This window comes from Oxyura jamaicensis, chromosome 11 (assembly GCF_011077185.1).
Source record: "Oxyura jamaicensis isolate SHBP4307 breed ruddy duck chromosome 11, BPBGC_Ojam_1.0, whole genome shotgun sequence".
In the NCBI taxonomy this organism is placed as follows: Eukaryota; Metazoa; Chordata; class Aves; order Anseriformes; family Anatidae; genus Oxyura; species Oxyura jamaicensis.
Window position 1 is genome coordinate 20795751 of NC_048903.1, and position 16676 is coordinate 20812426.

Consider the following 16676-nt stretch of genomic DNA (forward strand, 5'->3'; position numbering starts at 1 on the left):
GTTTTTACTTCGCGATGTGTTTAGAGTAGACTGATTCGAAGAGAAGATTTCAGGATATATCCTAAGAGGAATGCTTAGGGAAATTACCATGATTTGGAGATGTGGACTATAGAAGGCAAGTGGTCTGTTCCCTCCTTGCGTGTTTGGTGTGCAGGTGCGCAGGAGTAGCTGTGTGCAGGGTGTAATTCTGCTGTGGCAGGCAGGGATAGAGTTGACTGAGAAAAAGGATCATGACTGCATTGGCCGAAGGGCAGGTTTCTGGCAGTGGGGCTTGTTCCATGTGAGTGGGACTTTTTTTCTCCAACCAGTTCTTCCCTGTGTGAGCACAAGGTACTCTAACAAACTCAGCAGTCAGGTTGTCTTGTAAGGTGTAGTTCTTCCTGCTTAGGACTGCAATGAACATCACGGAATTGTATTTCTGCAGGAAAGATAGTAGCATATACACTGCCTAACACTGCAGTCTGCACCAGCTGTGGTTACGTGCCTTCAGAAAGGTTAGTATGGAGTTAGAGTATCTGCCTGAACTTGGAGTGTCCTCCCAGTATTAGCTGTTTCTCAGCAAACAGGCTGAAACATAGGAAACTCTTTGATTGGCTGAGTAACTGTTGACCTGAAGGTTCTTTTGTTAAAATAAGAATTTTAAACCAAGCTATGACATAAGATCAAGGTAAAATACCAAAAGGCTGCAGGAGGAGAGCACAAGTGTCTTCGCTTAGGGAAAAAGGGAGCAAGGTGGAGCAAAGGTCCTAAGAAAAGGCTGGTGGTTGGTCTCTGTGCTTTGACATAAAAAGTTAACATTAAAAAAGTCTCTGTCCGTATCTTCAAAGTAATCTGATGTAAATCAGAGCTTTCTGTACCCATTTACTATAACCGAACAGAGTTCAGCTCTTGGTTTGAAGAGTAGATCTATGACACTTAAAGACAGCAAGCATCCTGCTGGCTTTCCTTGACGTGTTCTTGCACTCACGTTATTAATAATGGTGTCTTTTTCTTGGGCGTACAAAGCATCTATCACATTGGTTTTAGAAGACCGTCTTCCATTTTTGAACTGTTGGACGAGAGAACAGATCTAATACTGCAGGAGTGGCACCTTTCAGACTGGTTTTGTATGGGCAATATTCTGCACATTACCCGTGTCTGACTGCAGTGTGGTGACTTATATAGATAATACTCATATTGCTTGAACTTGTGGCCCAAATCACATTGAGATAGTGCTTAGGTACTGCATGAGGTAACATTTCTTGCTTCTCCAGGTAGGCAAGAAAAAAAAACAAAAAACATTATCCTGTTCTTGATACGGCCACAGAGACTTGCAGTGCAATACTAAGGAATTTGTCTTCCTCAGGAACTGTGTCAGAAGTAGGTTTTTTTCATGTCACCTTTCCTGGGCAGAGGGTTGGATGCTTATCTTTCAGAACTTGGGATTTACAAGGTAGGTAGCAAGGGCTACTGCAGTCCTTTCCCAGCCTTACGTGCTGGCTGCTATTGCTTTTTTTTTTTTTGTCAGATATGGTACTGGCCAGCAGAAGAGGAATAAATGAAGGGACAGCTGTGCTTGGCTTTTGCTGTGGATTTGGTGGATGCAAGAATTGCACTGAGAGCAGATTTCCGTTCTATGCTTCTCTTCTGGCAACTAAAGAATTTAGATTTTCTGACCTCTTTTTTCCCCTTTTTCCTTCGTGCAGTGGGTGGAGAGATCCCCCTGGACATGCGGTTAGGCGGTGGACAGCTGGTGTCTGAGGAGCTAATGAACTTGGGTGAGAGTTTCACACAAACAAATGACCCATCACTGAAGCTCTTCCAGTGTGCTGTGTGCAACAAGTTCACTACAGATAATTTGGACATGCTGGGCCTCCACATGAACGTGGAACGTAGCCTCCCTGAAGACGAGTGGAAGGCAGTGATGGGAGACTCATACCAGTGCAAGTTGTGCCGCTACAACACGCAGCTCAAGGCAAACTTCCAGCTCCACTGTAAGACGGACAAGCATGTGCAGAAATACCAGCTGGTGGCACATATCAAGGAGGGTGGGAAGGCCAACGAGTGGAGGCTGAAGTGTGTGGCCATTGGGAATCCAGTACATCTGAAATGCAATGCTTGCGACTACTACACCAACAGTCTAGAGAAGCTGCGTCTTCACACGGTGAACTCGAGGCATGAGGCCAGCCTGAAGCTCTATAAGGTAAGGGTTGGCTTTGCTTCATCTTTCTTTCCCCAAGTGCTGGAACAAAGGAAAATCTATTTTGATCTGCAGTGGATTGCGATCCTTTGGAGACAAGCTGCTCAGATCACTCCATGCGGGACCCAGTCTCAGCTGCGGGTTTTAAAGCCTTAGGCCGTTTCAAGGCACTTTAATATGGGAGCTCGTAGGTCTTAAAAGTATTGTGTATGTGTTACACTTTTACACGCAAAGAATAACAATCACTGTTGAAAATACTGTGCAAGGCGGTATTAGCCACTGTTGGCTCTCTTCTGTAAGGTGGGTCATCAAGCTCTATGAGATTCTTCAGGAGAACTTGAAGGCTTTTGCTGTTCTCAGAGAAATGGGTTATTCTGGCTTTGAGAGGGCTGGGTGGAGGGAGGGAAGGAAGAAGACAGCTGCCATCACTGTGCTTTAATGTTCTGCGTATGTTAATGCTGGGATCTGTGAGCAAAGTGGAAGCGCTTGCTGCTTGCTTGAAGCTGGAAGAAGGTGGGCAGAGAAAGCTGTGTATGTGTGCATGTACTGGCCATGCTACGGCCAGAGTTAGGAGGCATTGCAGGGTTTCATCCGTGGTAATATTTGGCCTGTGACTGCCATCTTGTTTTCCCTCCTTAGCTGATTGTTTTGGCCTCACTGTGTGCCTTTATTGCCATCTTCTTTTTCCTGACCATCTTCTTTTTCCTGTCTTAGTTCTCTTGTTCACAGCCCCTCTCCCCTTGCTTGCTTGAACCCTCTGGGCTGTAACCCAAGAGGAGCTCCGGATGCAGTAAATAGTCCTTTCACTCGCGCAGCAGAATTGCTCCAGACGTTTCTATTGATTTTCACTGGACTTAAAGCTTCACCTTTTTCTCTAATCATCCCATAATGGCTTTAGTATGAACAATCAGGTACGAATTGCCATAAATCTAGGCAGCCGCATACCTTCCATTCACACATGCTATCCCACTCATTGTCTTCTCGTTTCTCTCAATTTGTTTATATTCCTTCTATCCTCATCCTTTTTTCCCCGCTTTTCCCCAAATTGAGTGAGATTTTCTTTATGTATGAAGGTACATATACAAGCAGATCATATTTTGTACTTCTTAATTGTTTCTCAGTTGTTTTTCTTTAAGTAATGGGACTTTAAGACTTGACATCACACTGTGCAGTATCCCACCCACTTCATGGTGTGGGTGCATTAGATTGCAATATCTCTGGATTTTTCCTGGGAATGCACAGCTCCAGCAAATTCAGAGGACAGATGTGACCAGGAGCATTATAGAAGGCTTCTCTAGAAATGTGGTTGTTTTACTTGCCTGGAGTTGATAGGGGACTGGTCAGAAAAAGAGCAGAAAACATTTCTAGTGAGTCAGTTGTTGAGGCCAAGGTTTCTGTGACGATCACTGTCACCATCATCAGCTGAGAATCAACGTAGTACAGCAGAGTCTGGCCCTAAAAGTGACCACACCTACCTTTATGCCTCTGCCCTCAGGTATGCAGGAGACCTGAGAAAATAAAATCAGCTTGGAAATTGGGGTCATGAGCATCCCACTGAGGCTTTAAAAAGCCAGCTGAGGAATCGTATCTTTTCTGTGATATTGAATTTGGGGTACAAAAGAGATTTGAAGGCTCTATTTTGAGTTTTAACACTTAACATTGTTCTCTTAAAAATACGAAAAATTCTAGGTCTGGACCCCTTCATTTCTAGTGGTTTCTACAGGGGAACTGGGGAGGAAACAATTGTGGCACTTCAATTGCAAGTCAAAAAAAAAAAAAAAAAGCTTTTTAAAAGTCAGATATTGGGGGCCAGTCATAAATCTATGTAATAAAGATTCCTGAAACGCTTTCCTCAGGTGAAGAGGAATTGTCAGTTTTCAGGTTCATAAGAGGCCTGGGGAGGTCTCAGAGTTGCTACAGTACTGCTTTGCTTCTGACACAAAAGCCGTGAGACACTAGACCAAAAAAAACACATTTCAAAGAGGTGAAGTCTGTTGTGCAGTCCACATATTAGCTTTCTAGTGTGTCTGCATAAAGCCTGTGAAATGCACAGTATGGGATTTTCTTTGTTTTGATAAACGACAGACTATTTTATCATAAAGTGTAGCTCATGTTGCTCTGCGTGGCTGCTCACTTGCCTGCTGTGGTAGGGGACAGCAAAAGGTAGGATTCGCAGTGTCTCACACCAGCATTGCTGGAATCGGTGTTTGACTTCATGGAAAAACCTTTCTATGGATAAAGCGAGTTGTTTGCTGAGGCCTCTGCAATTCTTGCAGTCTTCAGAGTGATTGTAATGCCGGGTCTCTTTTGATAGCTGAAAAGATGCAGTGGGAGTGGGGGTAGTTCACAGAACGGTTTCTCTTCTCTCAGGCCTTGGTGTGGTCTGCAGTAAATTGAGATTGATTGGATGTTATTTTTCCTCTTGCTAATGTAATCCATTAGCCTGGCACATGCATAATCAGTTTAGAGCACAGTTAACTGGATGTAATCGAGTTCTTCCCTGCCTGCTGGAGAAAATCCTCTCCAGATGCTGCTGGGTGAGAGCGCGCACTGGGCTTATCACACACAATCCTCCTTATTCTGCTTTTTTGCCATTTTCCTCTTAAATTACATGTTATTGGCTGCTTGCATTGCCCAAGAGCCTCTTCCATTGGTGCTACGTGTTGCCAGAAATGTGGTCTGGAGATGCTGTTAGCCCATAGTCTGGTGAACCTTTCAGTTGTCTCCTGCAATGCTTCCAGTGCCAGAGGAGGAGGTTTGGTCTGCTGCTGCCATCTTCGTCCTGCACATCGTAATAGCTTGTAACAGTCCTCCTCCCCGGTCAGCAATGAGGGGGCAGGAATGCGGTCAACTGTGGGGTCCTTGCTTACAGTGAGGAACTGGAAGGATCTGGTAATTCTTTATCCTCTTGTTCCCCTTAATCCTGGGGCTAAATAGGAAATTCTGTTGTTTATCTGGCACTTACCCGGGGGAGTGCCGTACTTGAGCCTCTGAACATGATTATTTTATCTCCTTTGTGCAGTTTGTATTTTTTATTTTCTCAGAGAAACTACCAGGAAAGCAGGAGCACCCCTATAAATGTGAGTTTAAATCTCTGAGGTGTCAAGATGTGGGTGTGCTGGTTTGAGGTAGATGACAGATTTGAAGGCCCTTCGTGTCCTAGCTAGGACAGCCAGATGAGCATCATGTGAGACTGGGGTTGAGTTGTGTCAGCGGTTGTAGGCAGAGAGGTGGGGATTGTGCAAACTCTACAAGTGCAGGGGTGATGGAGCAGAAGCTAAGGCTTGTCTCCTCGTCAGCACAAAGGACTAGGCTAGGCCAGACTGGGAGCGCAGCAGCGTGCCCCACGTCTGCAAGAGGTCAGGCACCAGTTCCCAACATCTACTGCACAGGTGGAAGTTCCAGGATGGATTAATCTGCTAGAGCAGGAGCCAAGTTTGGATGTTTCCTACAACTTCCTGAGAATCTCTAGTTCAAACCCGGTAACTCAGTCAGAAGAACTACTGAAGGAACACATTGCTGGCCAGACTGCCGTGTGAGTGCACTCGATGAGGTCATTTAGTGTCTTCATTTTTCTGTCTTTCCAAGTGCTAAGTAACTTTTTTAGGGAATGTGGGGTCTGAAGGAGAGGGTTTGGGCTACGTTACCCTACATAGAGCTGCTTTGTTAAGGAGTGGCAGAGCTTATAGGAGAGCTTATACTCCTTAATATCAGTACTCAAGATACCAGCAATGATGAAACTTTCATCAAACTCTGTGCTGACATGGAAAGAAATAAAGAAGGCCAGTGAACCTTGTGAGAACACAAGGTGCAGCTACAAACCCGGCCGAAGATGATGGGAGCTGCCTTCTGCTGTAACTCTACTCAGCGTCTCCTCCTGCCCCCCCCAGGCGCCGCAGGAGCGTTCGCATCTCCTGCGAGCAGAGGCTGAGCCGGAGCAGCTGCGGCAAGATGCTGAGCTGTGTTGGCACCAGGGAGGCAAGCCTTTACAGTTCCAGTTAAGCTCAATATGAGGCAGACCAAAACCAGAAGTTTATGCTCTATGTGGTGTAAATTAAAGAGCTATGGTGGGACTGTTTGTCGTAAATGAAGATGCTGATTCAGTAGGCACTTGAGAAAGCTGGTGGAGAGGAAGGTGGTTCCAAGGACGCTCCAGTGTGAGAGTGCAGAACACGTAAGTGTGCCGGGAGTTCGGGTGATAGTCACGTTAACTTACGTGACTCTAGTAAGCAAAACTCCAAAAAGGTTTAAATCTGAAGTGATAAGTGGAATATTGTGTAAGATGCAGTTACTGAATAACAGTGGTGATAATGCATTCAAATTCAGTGTCCTTACATAATAAAAACAAACAAAACAGCCATCTGCTGTAACTATATCAAGCTTTGAAGTAAAAACTACATGAAAATGGGTAAGCTACTGCTAAGGAGAAATTAAAAGGGTGCAGCGTGCGTGGGTCACAGAGGATTTACTTAAATCCACATTAGGTGTTTGGATTAAATGTGTACCACCTGTGGGAAAAACTGGAAAATAGGAAACAGAGGAAAAAAGAAAAGAAAAAGGAAAAGTCCCCAAAGTCTAACGTGATTAAATAGGAAAGGAAGGGGATGTGTAGAAAAGAAAAAGAGGAGGACAACCACAGTACAGGGTGGGGAAGGAATGATTTTTTTGCCCACGTTTCACAGAGAAGAATTCAAAGATGCCTCTTTAAGTAGGATAAATCTGAGCAGTGGTCTCAGGTGGAGGTGCCAGTGCAGGAGCAAGTCACTGGGGCTACCAGGGCTCTCCACTGAAGAGTTCTGCAGGAACCTGCATGCAAAATACAGACTTCTGGCAGTAGTATGTGCCAGAAACTGCAAAGCACTGAGTAAACAAGTGGATAAAAAGTGTAATAAAAATCTTAGTAGGCATATGGATTAGAAAGGGAAGAAACAGGCTTTTGGAAGAGGAAGTTCACTCTGTTATTTGAAAGAGTCAGACAGCCCATAGACAGGGTTGGTGCGGTTGGTGCAGGCCAGGGGGTTTTCCAAGGTTCTCATTTAATAGCTCTTAAACAAAGATGCAGGTATTGTCACTGGGAGGAGCGATTCATGAATGGACAACTAGATAAGGATATGAAACAACATGTAAAACAAAAACTTGCTTTCACCATGGAGAAGAAAGGCTAGAAAGACACGTGGTTTGTGTTTGTAAGTGATCTAGAAATGGTGTAAAAAGCAGGCTTAAAAATCTGCTATAAGTTTAAGAAGAAGAAAAAAAAAAAAAAAAGGAAAGGAAAAAAAAATCCTTGATTTTCCTGATCACTGAATATCAGTTTTCCTGAGATGAGCTAAAATCCAGAATGGAGCAGAGGAGGTGAATAGGCAGCAGTTGCTCACCTTACTGTCCTAGCACAAAAATAAGGAACATCTGGTATGATAAGCAACAGGTTTAAAATGGGAGGGGGGGATGACAACACAGTTTTTTGTACAGCACTTCATTTACATGTAAGTTTCATTGCCATGGGATATTGTAGAGAGCAGACATGCAGGTAGATTGAAAAAGGAACTGGAAAGATACACGAGGAGTTGGTACATTGGTGCTCATTAAATGGTAATTGAGATGCAAACTCTGGCTCAGTGAATTCTCAAATAGCTGGCAGCTGGAAACTTTGATTATACACTGGGAAAGGATTGCTTTATATCCGCCCTTTTTCCTTTCACAAATTCCACTGCTAGTGGCTGCTCTCTGAATGGATTTTGGATGGATCAATCCTTGATACCACCCATTATGGCTGCTGTTATGTTGTTATATTTTGTTAATGACTGTTTGTCATCTTTGGAGTTTTGTTTGTTTTCCTTTACATAAGAGAAATGCTTTAGGTATCAGAAAATGCTAGGTAATTAAAATCTGGTTGCCGTTCCTTTTGGAATTAATGCAAGTTAAGCATGCCAGTGTTCTGCAGTGTAGTGAAGCTGCGAGACATCTCATCTCACCATGTGGCTGACAGCAGATGTTTCCTGTAGGGCATCAGTGTATAAAAGTTCTACATTATATCAGGTAAAGAGTTTTTAAAGAATTATCGTAGGTGTTCAAGTTTTAAAAAGAGAAAAAATCAGAAAATTAACGGCATCAATAAGAAGTGAATAAAAGTACTTGGCTTTTGGCTAAATGATATGAGAGACTGAAGTGGAAAGCAGTTTGTGTTTCTCCTCTTTTTTTTTTTTTTTCTCGTGCATTTTGATCAGCCTACCAGAAGTTCAGAAAACTCTCTACGTAGTCCCATCCTTCTACACCTGCTGGCAGAGATCTCTCGTCACATGGAGTACAGAAAACTTTAATCCATGGCTGTTGCCATCGGGCAGTGGCTCTGCTTTCAGACTCTGGAACCAGACCAGGCTGTAGGGGTCCTGCAGGAGAGCTCTTCTCAGCATTGCCGGAGCTGTGTGTAGTTCGCGTGATTCAGCTTTGAAATACTGAAATGATTTAATGTAGGCAAAAGGAAACGTGTTTGGGTTTTGATTTTTATCAAAAACTTCCTTCAGTCTCTGCATTTTAAGGTTCTTAGGGTAAAGCTGCCCACAAAGAGTGTATCATGCGTGTTACAGAGGATTTAGAGATGTATTAACCTTTGATTTACTTGCTGTCTGACTTCTGTGTGTTTTGGGTTCATTTTTGCAAGTTTATCTTTTGAACTACAGATGCAGCATCACAGCTCTGAATTACACTCATGAGTAACATGGATTTTGCCAGAAGCTTGTTTAAATTACAAATTATAAGGGACTTCTAACTGCTTTCCTGCAATGTCTAACTTAAAATTCCAACGGTAGCTTCACAAGTGAATATCCATTTAAAAGTCTCCCACAAAGTTGTTTTTAAAGCTGGTCTCTGAAACCTTTAATTCAAATCTGCCATCCTCTAGTCTGGGATAAACTCACGATGAAAGATAAGCTTGTGAATTGAAACAGTTCTGAGGACTACAGCATGTTTAAATCTGGAATGGACTTTGAGCCTTGCTGAGCTTGTAGCCTGAGAAACTTCTTGAGCTGCACCCCGGTCTGCACAGATGGTGGATCTCAGAGCTGAGAGGGGTGCTGGAGCTGCGCCAGCCTGGCCGAGCTCCTGGAGATCAGCCCGGAGGGTTGGAGGGTGGGCAGCTGGGCCAGAGCACGCGTCTCGGCAGGCTCTGCCTGGGGGCTGCCTCCCCGTTCAGTGAAGTGCAAACTGGCTTCTGCACGGAACTGGCTGCTCTTACAGGAGGAATGAACCCCCGTGATCCCGTTCTGTTTTAATGTCCTATGGGATCACCACGTATTTTAATACAAAAAACAGTCAGGTCCATTTAACCCTTTCAGTAGCCTCCCTCGTGGGATTGAGGGTTTTCTGAGTGATGGATTGCTCCATCACATTACCTTGGATTTAAAATAGGTTTTTACCTTTCTTTAGGTGTTTAATGATAAAGTACATTATCAGAGGATCAAAAATTTACACTTGCTGTATACCATTTTCTGAAAGGGTTGAAATCTAAATTACTGAAAATACAAAGCACTGCTGGCTGGTTGCTTTGTTTGTGGACTTCAGACACTTAGGTTTTTCTTTCAACAGTTTTCCAGTAAGTACTGTGCCATGTGCCTAGTGAAATCCTCCTATAACAGCAACAAATGAGAGAGAGATACTGCAACTGGAACAGGAGCCAGGAGCAGGTGCTCGGTGTAGCAGGTGTGAGGAGTTAACCAAAATAGGTAGCCAAAAGCTCACTGTGAAACAAGATTTAGCATTCAAAACATTTGTGAAAATTGATTTAAAAAAAAAGCCAGAGACCACCTTAACAAGCTGTTATCATAATCTGTGTAAATTTGAGATATTTTTTATGGCTTTGAGGCAGTTGCTTGTGAAAAACTGCAGATAGCTGAGCTTGGTTCCTCTCTGGCTCACCAAGACGGGGGGGGCTGGCGGGACGAGGCAGAGCGCTGGGCAGTAAGATCGCTCTTGTGAAGTTGTCCCGGACCTGAGCTCCCATCTCCCTGGATGTCACAGCTCTGATGAGGCAGAAAGGTGCATCTTGTGTGACCTTTTCCCATGCATGATGCCAGTTTTATCTGTATTTGTGGGTTTTGTGTTGCGTTGCTTGTTTTGTTTTTTTTTTATCCCGGTAGCTGTGGAGCACATGAGTGGATATTTGAGTTTTGCATACCCCGGGCAGGAATTTCTCCCCTTTTGGATGGTGCTTGTCAGTACAGAATTTCAGATGGTGGGAGGATGGAGGATAAGGTGGTTATGGCCACTGCTCTGATTTGTTGACAGAAGCTCTAGGAGACCTTGTGGTGGTCGTGTAAGCTGTCAGGGAGCCTGCTGTCCCTCCTGCGCTGTTGTGGAAGGTTGCTTCCCTGCAGAGGAGAGCATGGAGGGTGAATGTGTGTTCAGAGATCCTGGTCTGGATCCAAAAGACCTGCTTTTTATTTTTTTTTCCAGGCAATTAGCCACTGAGAGTACAGGCTGATGCAGAAATGTCTGCTTACTCTCCTGCCTGCAGATTTAGCACTTGGAAGAGGAGTTTCAGTCAGAACAGCTGGGCTGAGATGGGTCTGAGATAGGTAATAAGCCTTTTTGTCAGGGGCCTCAGCCTGTTGTTCCTGCATACACCTGATGCATGTAGTCAAAGACAAGCAGATGGGACTGGAACAGCCTGGGTGTGATAGTGCTGGAGCGAGTGGGTAGAGGAGCTGGGCAAGTGACTTGTACAAGGCTGAGGCTGGCACGTGGAGTTGTGTGGCAGGGCTGTAAGCTCTTGCTTGCCAGCGTCTGCTGAAGATGTGCGTTCAGGTGGTTACCCATTTCCCCTGCCAGGCAGTCCCATGCCCCCGTCTGGGCAGCTGTGTTTCTGCTGTGGGTGGTGTGCATTGGAGAGCTAGAAATGCTGTTAATTCTTTTTCCCACTTCAGGGGTAGAGGGGCATCAGGCTTCCAGTGCAGCGGGTAACAGACCCTGCCAGGTAACTAAGTGCAGCTGCAGGCTTTTTGATGACATGCTTTGTTAAATAATGGATGTCCGCTTAATGTCCATCTCTAGCAATGGGTTGATTGGCAAGCTGGGAAAGACCAATCGAGTGCTTTCCCCAGCCTGTTCAACGTGATGTGGACTGGAGTCGCAATTTCTGTTGGGCTGTGTTAGCGCTACCAGGTTACAAGGTGCTTTGTCTTCTGCTCTCCTAGACAACTGAGCTATTTTTGAATAAAATTTTCTAACAGCTAAACTTAAAAAATTACTGTGCAAGTGATATGGGAGGTTCTAGGTTTGCTATCTCCAGGAAATTGATTAGATTACAATAAATAATGTATGCATAATGCATAACTTAATACCGTAGTGGTTTTTTCTTGTACTTGCCAGTCCTTCAAGACTCCGGTCTTGCACTGTATTATGTGCAATCAAGTTCTGCAATTCAAATTAGGCAATAAGTTACACTTGTGCAACAGGTTCTTTGAAAGTCGTGCCTTCGGGTTCAGTTGGACAAGCTCTGGTAAACCTTATTGCAGCTGTTTGAAGATACCTGTCTCCAGGTTACGTTGCCTGCCAAAGGCTGCTCCCCATGCCGCAGAGCTGCGGGGCAGAGCGCGAGCCTGTCGCTGCTGGAGCACGCGGCTGCGTGGGCCCTGCCGTGCCCCCAGGCACTGCTGCCTGAATGGTGCTGGCAGCACCTGGGGAGATGGCAGCAGCATTTAGCGAGCGTTTCTTTAAAACCTCACTTCACAGAATCACTTCTGTTGGTTTGTTCCTTGCTGAGTTGTTCCTCCACCAAGTTTGCAGCTCCCTCTGCCTGGACAAAGTAAGCCAGGTGACTCATCGCAAGGAGTGGACTCCTGCTCGCATGGCTCTGGGAGGGACTTGACGTGCCCATGCAGAGTAAAGATAATAAGCAGGCACTGGAGTCAGTTGATTTTTACAGAGTGCTGTATCATTGTTCTCTAAAACTGCCTTCCCTCAACGGTATTTTGAATCCTTTCCATTGCCACAAGCTACAAGGAATTAACAGTCTGGATGTTATGGTACAACATGGTAAAGCTGATGTGATCAACTTGCAGTAAAATACTTATTTCAGTACTAGTTTGATTTATGTCGGAGTTGTCATACACCTCAACTGCTATACTGCTTTTGTCCTGACACCAAAAATATGTTTTTCTTCTGGTTCTGCATTTAAAACAGGGATGTGGATTTCTAAGGAGGTACTTACATTTGGCCATTGAATCATCAGTGAAGAGCAGTTAATCCCAGGATCCTGGTTGCCTCATTGCTCTAAACATCAGAATTTTTCTGTGCTGCAGAACAGGTTGCAATGGCTTGGGTAGAGATGTGGTTGCTGTTTTGTCACACAGCTTTCTGTGGGCCTGCTTTGACTCCCTCGTCAGCATGGGGTCTCCCAAGCTGGAGATGTGGGGTGAGTGGAGAGCTGATGCAAGAGGCAGAGGCCAAGATGCTCTATCTGATTTGAGAGAATGTAAAAAAAAAAAAATCCATTTTATCCATTTATTTCATCCCTTCTGCAGGGCTGTGCACAGTTACAGAATTTGCAAGTATTGATGGACGTGGTTTGTTTGGATTTCAGCACCTTTGTTTGGTGGTTATGGTTCTCTGACCCCGCTGTCACTTACGTCCCTTCAGCTGCCTAATGGCCTCTAGACTTCATTTCTACTTCTTTCTGAACGTGCATTGCAGCCCTGTCTCACCCACTCCTCTTATGCTGGGAGAACGATAGTTACAAAGAAAATCACCTGGGGAAGTTTCAGGCAGCAGTAACAAAGCCGATTTCCACAGAGGGGAGGCTAATTACACAGCTAATTAATCCAACAGATGTCACTTTAAATGCCTGTTTCTTTGTGATTCTGTTGCACACATCATGCTGGTTAAACAGACTTCATGGACCCTGTTCAAAATGCCTGCACAGGCTGTCAGAGGCTGCCGTTTCAGAACCCGGTGTGTGTTGTTAGTTCCCCAAGGTTTGCATCGAGAAACCCGTCCTGGAGAGTTCAGTCTAGACTCCACTCAAAACAGACTGCACTCAGGGTGAAATGCCGTTTGGTACTTACGTTTGTTTTGAAAAAATTGAAATAGCAGTTGCAAGTATTAAAGCGATTGTTTACATTCCTGCTCTAAATGTATGGAAGAGAGGTGGAGGCGTCAGGGAGGAGAGACCCCTGCCTGGTGTACCAGGAGTGCAGCTTGACTGGAGGAAAACAGAATTTGGAAACCTGAGCCTCTCCTTGAGGTCAGCAGTTCAAATCCACTGCAGTCCTGTAGTGCCTGAAGCCGCTTGGCTGTCTGGTGTGAAATGTGGTCTGTCTGGTCCTGCAGCCAGCAGCTCCTGTGCCGTCAGGAGGGTTCCCTTCCTCTGTCTCCCTGGGGAAAGAATAAACGAGCATTCCTCCAACATCTAGAGCCAAGTATCTTCTCATTAGGGCAGTGAACGTGTACAGCAGTTGTCCACCAGGAGAAGGGAACAGTTTGTTATCCTCCTGTGGAGCTGAGGGTCAGTTGTTGCTGAGTGACAGCTCGTCACCTCTTCTGATGCTCCCTCGGTTTGGTCTCCTGCTGCATTCGATCACCAAACGGGAGAATTCAGGGATGCGTGCAGCAACGTGGTGCTGTTGGCACGGATGATGCCCAGGTATTCTCTGCTTCGTGCTGCTCCGAAGGCTGGTAACGTTGAGGCAAGTTGTGAATGCTCAAGCAGCATACCTAACTGTCAGCCCTGGGTAAACTACGTTATTGCTAAACACTGCCGTACTGTATCTGAGTGCCCGGATTTGAGATTGTGATCCTTAGATGTCCCACTTTCTGGGTGTATACTCTTTAATTTGGCATTTTCTTCCACTTCTAAGAAGTGGGCAACCCCCAGCTCTGCTAGTGTAGTGAGAACATACCTTCTGGGGACAAAAGGCTTGTACAAAGCTGTCTGCAGTGCTGGACAACGGCCAACAGCACTGCACTCAAAGGGTGGCTGCTGGAATCAGAATATGCACACGCTGCTTTGATTTAACAAGTGACACGGCCTTAAAGACACTGGATAGAGCTGTGTGATATGAAAGGAGAGACGTTTGAGGGGGAAGAGCATCTTTCTTGGGGTCTTAACATTATCGGTAAATCGCAGTTGGCGTACTTGATTCAGCGTAATGGATGTGTTCTCATTTCCCACAGCTGATGAGGATTATATCAGCTTGGTTTAACAGTCTCATTTTCTGCTCCCAATGCACACTTGTTTTAATGCGTTTCAGTTAATGAGGTAGAAGAGAGAATGAGGTGTTACTGTTTATGTACAGACAGCAAGTCTGTGCAGAGGACTCTGGAGTCCATGCAGTCCCTTCCCATTGCTCTCAAAGGGACAGCATTAGCTGGCATTTATAGAAAATTTATTGGCTGTGGTTTACTCAGGTAAGTTTCTTCCTGCTAGAGTACATTTCTCTCTCGTGCCTTCCTTGTGCATTATTACAGGCTACAAGTTGTGTCACTACCAGCCTGACAAGGGCAAGGGATGTGAGCAAGTCAACGTGGCCCAGAAGTTCTGTCTCACATAACAGCACGATACAGACTGTGGGCAAAGCTGCCAAGACCTACCTGGGGTAAAAAGTTCACATATGCCCTAAACTAATTTATGGCTGGGGCAATTCATTCCTCCATTGTTTTGCTGCAGTGGTGTTTGCAGGTCTCGGCCGGGGTCAGGGCTGCTCTGTGCCAGGCACTGTGTCAGCAGAGCTCCGTGTGTCCCTGCCCGGGTTGCTCGCGGTGCCTCGGTCATGCGCGGCGGCGGCCGAGGAGCGCCAGGGCTCTGAGCTGCGCCTCGTGTGCCCGAACGAAAGGGCTGCTGCGTTCGTGGAAAAACAGGTTGTCCTTGCCACGAAGGCAAATATTTGCTGTGGCAAGGATGGAGCTGCGTTTCTCAGAGCAGCATCCTGCCTTCCCCAGCCCTGCGCCCTCTCGCTGCTGGTGAGAAGTGCCTATAAATAGTTAAAGCCGTTATCTAATGCCTGGCCAGGCGCCAGCTGCTGGCATCGCCTGGCTGACAGCGCGCCTGAAAGGCCTGCACATTGTACCGCCTTTGAAGGTAAAGCTGCTGTTGGTTTAAGCGGGAATTAAACAATTACCGCGTCTTAGTTCTCCCCACCTTCGGTGGATTGGCTCTATAAATTGTCAGCCTGTTGACATTTTAATGTGAATTATGTCATATGGTATCCCCTTTGATTTCAACATGCCTCAGTTTGTAAATACACGAGCCTCTCAAAGGATTGTGGTTAGCGTACACGCAGGAGGCCTCAGGGTTTTTGGTGGGGAAGGAGCACAATGCTCGTCTCTCGCAGCCAGCGTGCTGGCACCACGTCTGGCAGCTCCGCTGCCGGAGCTCGAGGTGAGCGTGGCAGCGGCCCCCCAGGGCCCGGCAGGGCGCCCTGTGGTGCTGCGCATGTGGGCCGCCTCCACGGCCCCTGCCGGGCTCACACGGCGGCGGTGCTGGGCCTGCTGCCCTCCTCGGGCTGGGGAGCCCCCTTCCCCGTCCCTCTGAGGGCCGGCAAGCTTCTCTGCGCCTGCTGCTGGAGTTGCGGCGGTGTCTGAGGGCCGGCTGCAGGCAGCCAGCGCCTGGCTGGTGCCGTGCTCAGCCTCGGCACCGTCCAGTCCTCGTGTCCCAGTGCCGGGGACTGCTGCTGGGGTGTGGATCAGCTCCTCCGCCAGGAGCGATGGTTGGTCAGGGAGCAGCTGTGCAGTCACACTGAAAACTTCGTGGGAGGTGGGTTTTGCTCAGCAGGGAGCAGTGCGGTGCTGGAAGGAAGGCAGGTGTGACTCCGGTGTGACTTGCCGCCTGTCCAGCAAAAAGCCGGAGGGTGCCCCAGCGTGAGAACCGCTGATACCAGCGGTGATGCCTGCAGCGTTCGTGGAACTGGTTTGCAGCTCCAGGGGTGTTGCATACAGTCACGTCACATTGGGATGGTGTTGTCTGTACCTGCACCGGTGGTCACAGAGTGCGGTACCTGTTGGTGAGCCTGGGATCAGTGCCCAGAGAAGGAAACATGAAGAAAGATGGTACTCCTGAGCATGTTTGGCTGTTGGCCACCAGTTGCATTCCTTGCAATTGAGCAGACCCTGATGCATGTGCTCTGCTGCAACTCCTCTGGGGGAGATCAGGTGTCCCAGAGCCAGCTGCTGAGCTTGCACTGACCATAGGTGGGAGACAGTAAAGACTTTGGAGTCCTCTACATGGTATTTCTCAAGTCACAGGGTCTGTGTTACAGACTGCTGCTGTCTGCCTGTGCGTTTCCTGTTGTCCCACAGAGTAGAACCCTGCTTTTATTGTTTTCATACCTTCTCACAAAACTATTTTTATTGTTGATTTTTGACTCACCTGGCTTTTCTGGTGTATCCACTGTATTGCCCAGAAAGACCTATTAAAATATCTGTCTCTGGGCTGGGCATTTACCCTGTGTATGTCTTCACAGACTACACATTGTGGATTGCAGATCCAGAATTCTTAAAACCAATAAGT

At 46.4% G+C, this 16676-nt stretch overlaps 1 protein-coding gene across 5 annotated transcripts in view; it reads left to right on the forward strand.

Moving 5' to 3' along the window:
- Positions 1-16676, forward strand: part of ZFHX3 (zinc finger homeobox 3) — a 475206-nt gene that overhangs the window by 368261 nt on the left and 90269 nt on the right. For all 5 annotated transcript variants that reach the window (XM_035336639.1, XM_035336636.1, XM_035336637.1 and 2 more), the window contains one exon: positions 1686-2182. In XM_035336639.1, coding sequence (XP_035192530.1) covers positions 1686-2182 — 497 coding nt within the window. The remainder of the gene's footprint in view (positions 1-1685; positions 2183-16676) is intronic.